At 57.8% G+C, this 4,694-nt stretch overlaps 1 protein-coding gene across 1 annotated transcript in view; it reads right to left on the bottom strand.

Annotated features, from left to right (window-relative positions):
• ANGPTL4 (angiopoietin-like 4) overlaps nt 1-4,398 on the bottom strand; it is a gene marked incomplete at its 5' end in the record, with an annotated part of 7,163 nt that extends 2,765 nt beyond the window's left edge. The window contains 2 exons of the mRNA XM_009587047.1: nt 3,653-3,785; nt 4,288-4,398. Of these exons, the coding sequence (XP_009585342.1) occupies nt 3,653-3,785; nt 4,288-4,398 (244 nt within the window). The remainder of the gene's footprint in view (nt 1-3,652; nt 3,786-4,287) is intronic.
• Nucleotides 4,399-4,694: the final 296 nt, after the last annotated feature.

A 4,694-nucleotide genomic window follows, 5' to 3' on the forward strand; every position in this document is an offset into this window, starting at 1 on the left:
TGCGGAGGTGCAGGGCGTGCATCCCCTGGGCGGGCGGCGCAGTCAAGGGGCTCTTTGTCAGTCGGGACAGGTGCCCCCGTCACCCCCAGACAAAGGGGGTCTGTTCTCCCCGCGCAAGGGTGGGATGGATTTTGGTGGCTCACAGCTGCTGCCAGCACAACCCCAAGACAGACGAGCGAAGAAACCTAAAGACAAGCCCCGGTCTGTGCCGGGGTGCTGGCTGCCCCCGCAGCCCCCCCCGTGGGGTCCCCCTTGCAATAGCTGCCCCCGGGGTCAGGGCTGGTACCATGATCCAGGGCAGCAGTGGGGAGAGGGGCCTCCCCCACAGCCAAGGGGCTTTGAGTGGGGCAGAAGGGGGGAAAATGGGGCCTTTGAGCTGCTGAGGGCAAGAGCAGCCCCCTCGGGGCATTGCCCCCTGCCCCCGTCCTCGCTGGGCACCTGGGGAGCCCCGATGCTGCATCGGGGCAAAGAGCGGAGCCACAGCTGGAGAAAAGGTCAGTGTCGGGGGACCCAGGGGATGGCAATGTGACACCTATCACCACCTTTAACCCATTTCACCCCCCCACCAGACCCCTCCGGTGAACTTTCCCCTCCTTGGCACAGGCAGCCCCTCTCCCACCGCCCGCAGCCAGCACGGCTGGACTCGTTCTGCCGTTGGCATCCCTCACACCCCCGGGCTGATGCCAGCGTGGGACTGGTGCCACCAAGCCCATCAGTGCACCCACAGCACAAACGTGTGGCCCCGAGCCCTCCCCCAAGCCCGTGCACACGTGGATCGAGGGCGAGCATTTTGCATGAAGGATCAAAACCACGCAAAGCCACCCAGCACTGTGGGGAGACCAAGTGCATCCCCGATACGCTCACTTTCTAGGTGAATGCAGCCAGGGAAGCCAAACGAGGCTCAGGGGAAGGAAAACCCACAACCAGACCCCACTCCCACAGCTGCAGCGACCCCTCACAAGCGCAGCAACAGGGAGGTGCCGGAGGCTGCTGGGCTCGCCCGGCCTCGCAGACCTCCCTGCCTCCTCTCCCACCGTACCTCCTAGCATCAGCAGGACGGTGCCTGGGCGGATGCGCAATTGCCCCAGCGTGCAGAAGTCAATCCCATCCCCGTCTGTTTTTTTTTTTTCTGGGCCCTGGCCACACTCCCTGCACTCAGATCTCTTCTGTTTTCCTGGTGCAATGGGGACTTTGAAGCAGCTGAATGAGATGCAGCTGCTTGAACAGTCTCAGCTCAATCTTTTTGTTTGAGGAACACGCTTGTTAGTTCCAGTTCATGTTGCACATCCGTATGGCACCAGCAGAACAACAAGACCTCCTGGCTGCTCTGGATGTTTTTCTTTCCCTCCCCCTTTATTTAGCCAAACAAGACAGAAGAATCAACAAGGCTGGCTGGAGCTGCCCCAGGCATGGCATCGTATTTAGCCAACAGGATCTCCAGGCATGACAGGAGGTCACCAACCTGGGATAAACACCCTTTCTTGCAGACAGCAGGGCATGCCTGGAGCTGTTTGCATCACCTCCCCCTCACCCTCCCCAACCCAACCCAATTATTTTGGAGTCCCAGCACCACGGGGAGAGAGCGAGCAGGGCTCTACCTTTCCCCTACTCGGCCAGCTGCCAGAGCACAGGCTCTGCCTAAAGACGTGATCCTCTTTCTGCAAGCGATTAAACCTTTCACTCTCCAGGCTGCTTCAAGCCTTCAACTTTCACACGCTTGGCCCCGTGCCATCTCTGGCCTGAAAAAACTTGTGTTCACTGGATGCAAATAAAAGGGTCTTTCTGGAAGGGCTGCTGGTGGAGTTCATCACTGTTCCCCAGGGCCATGCCGGCACCGCGGCTCTGCCTGACAATAGGCAGGGAGCCGCCGGCACAAGCTTTCCTGACGCTTGCCTGCTCTAAAAGTGGCCACAAGCCTCCCCAGGCAGAGGGCATGGGGCTGGCCCGCCAGATACTGTGTGCTTTAAGATTTGCCAAAGAACTCACTCAACTTGCTAATGAAGAAGCCAATTTGTTTTCTGTCAATGATATCAGCATCAGGGAATAGGCAAGAGAAGAGGGAGCTCACGGCTCGGCCGGGTGGCGGAGAGTCAGGATGCCCAGGGCACTGGGGATGCTCAGGGTCTACCCCTATCGGGGACGGTGCAGCATGAGAAGGTGCTGAGCTCTCGCACCCACCGCCTCGCAGCAGCCCTGGGGGCTGTGGGCCCTTGCTGCCTCCCACCGTGCTTCACTGGGTGGCTGCACCCAGTGCCCATCAGCCAGTGCAGAGCTGACAGTACAGCCTACATCTGCCACCAGTAAGTAGCAAAGACCCGAACCCATCTCCCTGCACCCCACTTTCAGCATAACCTGAGAGTGGAGCAGGGTGGTTGGACTAGATGACCTTTAAAGGTCCCTTCCCACCCAAATGATTCTAGGATTCTAGGATTTTATGACACACTACTGAGGGCAAGTCACAAAGACTTGGGAAAAAACAGGGGGAGAAAGTTTTGAAACAGTTTTCTGGCTCGCTAGTGCTGCTCTGACCAAGGGAGACCTCACATAGCCCTACTGCAGGCTGGCCAGCCCCACTGAGCCTCGCATCCCATCTCTCCCCTGTCCGCATCGATTCTGCAGCTCTTTGTTCTGCCCTCCCAGCTTTCAGGCACACTGGTGACAGCTCCAGGCTCCACATACAAATTACTGTGTGTTTTCCCATAGCTACTCCTGCATTAAGCCCTGAGCAGGATTTCCCCATGCACCCTCACCCTGCCTGGTTTCTGTTTGGCTCACACTGGACATCCCCAGACAGCTGCACAGACAGAGCCAGCACCATGATTTAGCTGACATAACATGAGAGCAGCTGCTCCCAGCCAGCAAACCCTGCGGGGACACCAGTTCCTGTCTGGGAGGGAGGCTGCAGGATGCGGCACAGCTGGGGACACCCGCTCTGCTGCCCTTCGCTCTGCAGGAGCTCCTCCAGCCCCCTTGCCGGCAGAGAGGATGCTCCAGGCAGAGCCAGGAGCTTCGGAGCATCATCCACTCGCCTGCTCTGGTACACACTTCCCAGGGCTGTGAGTGTCCAGTGCCTTCACTGCCCGGGCATTTGCTGCAGCTCAGCACCTTCTGCTAAGGATAGTGCTAGCTGAGGCACTTGTCTTTCATGTACGAGCCCTAAATATGAGCCAAGGGAGACAGGCACACAAGGATCTAGCTCTCCTCTCATGGTCCAGGGCTCCCAAACCCTCCCCTCTGCCAGCAGATAGACTGAGAAGCAGACCCTGCCTGGTAAAGTGAGAGCAGGTGAACAAGAGTTAACTCCAAGGAGCAGAGATCCTCCTTTCCTGCCTGCATTCACACCCCACCTGCCAATCCTCTTTGACAAATACCTGCTAGCAGCATTTCTCTGCTCCCCACTGCATTCTTAATATCAGGCAGAAAAATTCCTCTTAAAACCTTAAATTCTTGCTGGACTTACACTGATCCAGAAGGCTAGGATCCTGCCCGCGCTCCAGATCCCCCCAGTCTGGCCAAACTCCCAAGCTCTGGTTTTGTGAGCAAATCTCACATCCTGACTCAGGACAACTGAACCTTTTGTTTCCAAACGGTTACAATTGCTGCAGGTTTGCTCTGGTGCGGAGGAGCCAGGCGGCACAGGCAGATAACTCACTCTGTGTCAGCATGGGCTCCCCGCTAGCGTTCTGGCTCTGGTTGGTGAGGCTGAGGTTCTTCTTCAGGTTTATCTTCCACTTCAGAGACTGCGTTTTGTTGTCCTTCAGGTGTAAGGGGATCAATAGATTTACCTAAAAAAAGGCACAAGTCAGAATGATTTAATCTCAGCTCATTTTCAATACTGGTACTCAGGGAAGCTTATCGGCCAAGGCACCAGCTGCTCCCATGACCAGAGCTGGAGCTGAACTTTCCCAGGAACATTGAGGAATAGGAGATACCCGAGGCTGGCAAAGCCAGAAATTATTGTGGTTTTTCACACCCATGCTAACAAGTTTATTCTGCAGATAAACTCAAAGGAAGAGTCCAGAGAGGCTCTGCTCCCACACACCCATTCCTCCTATTGCTCTGTGCAAATACTTGGGAAGCTGGCAGTTTGCTACCCTTGCACCAACACTGCAGCACAAGGCCCAGGGCTTTTTAGGGTCCCCAAAGCCAGGGAGCAGCAGCTCAGCCCGTTCTCCTGTCACCAGAGCGCTGTGCCAGCTGGGCTGCCAGGGCGGTTCATGCCGGGGTCTCCGCAGTATGCAGGACCAGGCTTCAGTCCCCTAGCCGCAGAGCGGGATGGGAGCTCACCTTGCTCTGCAGGCTTTTAATCTGCAGATTCTGCTTGTCCAGCTTGTACTGCTGCTGCTTGATCTTCTGCAAGAGCTCCTCGATTCGCAAGTTCTGCGCATCCATCAGGGACTGCAGGGGGGAAGAGCCAGGTGAACCCCGCAGCTCTGGGGAGATCTGGCTTTGCTACACGTACCACACAGAGCCAGGTGAGTCAGTCCCCCCGGCGGGGCTGGTCCCCACGGGTGCTCCCGGTGCCCTTCAGCAGCTCCCCACGGATGCTCCTGGTGCCCCCAGGACCATCAGGTCCCCACACCGCTCTCCTGAGGCCGATCCCCACCCGTTGCTCCCAGTGCCCCGGGAGGGTCGGGTCCCCCTCACCCCTCCGGGCTGCCCCCCGTGTCCCGGGAGGGCTGCTCCCCACAGCT

The sequence above is a fragment of the Fulmarus glacialis genome, unplaced genomic scaffold (assembly GCF_000690835.1).
Source record: "Fulmarus glacialis isolate BGI_N327 unplaced genomic scaffold, ASM69083v1 scaffold26060, whole genome shotgun sequence".
In the NCBI taxonomy this organism is placed as follows: Eukaryota; Metazoa; Chordata; class Aves; order Procellariiformes; family Procellariidae; genus Fulmarus; species Fulmarus glacialis.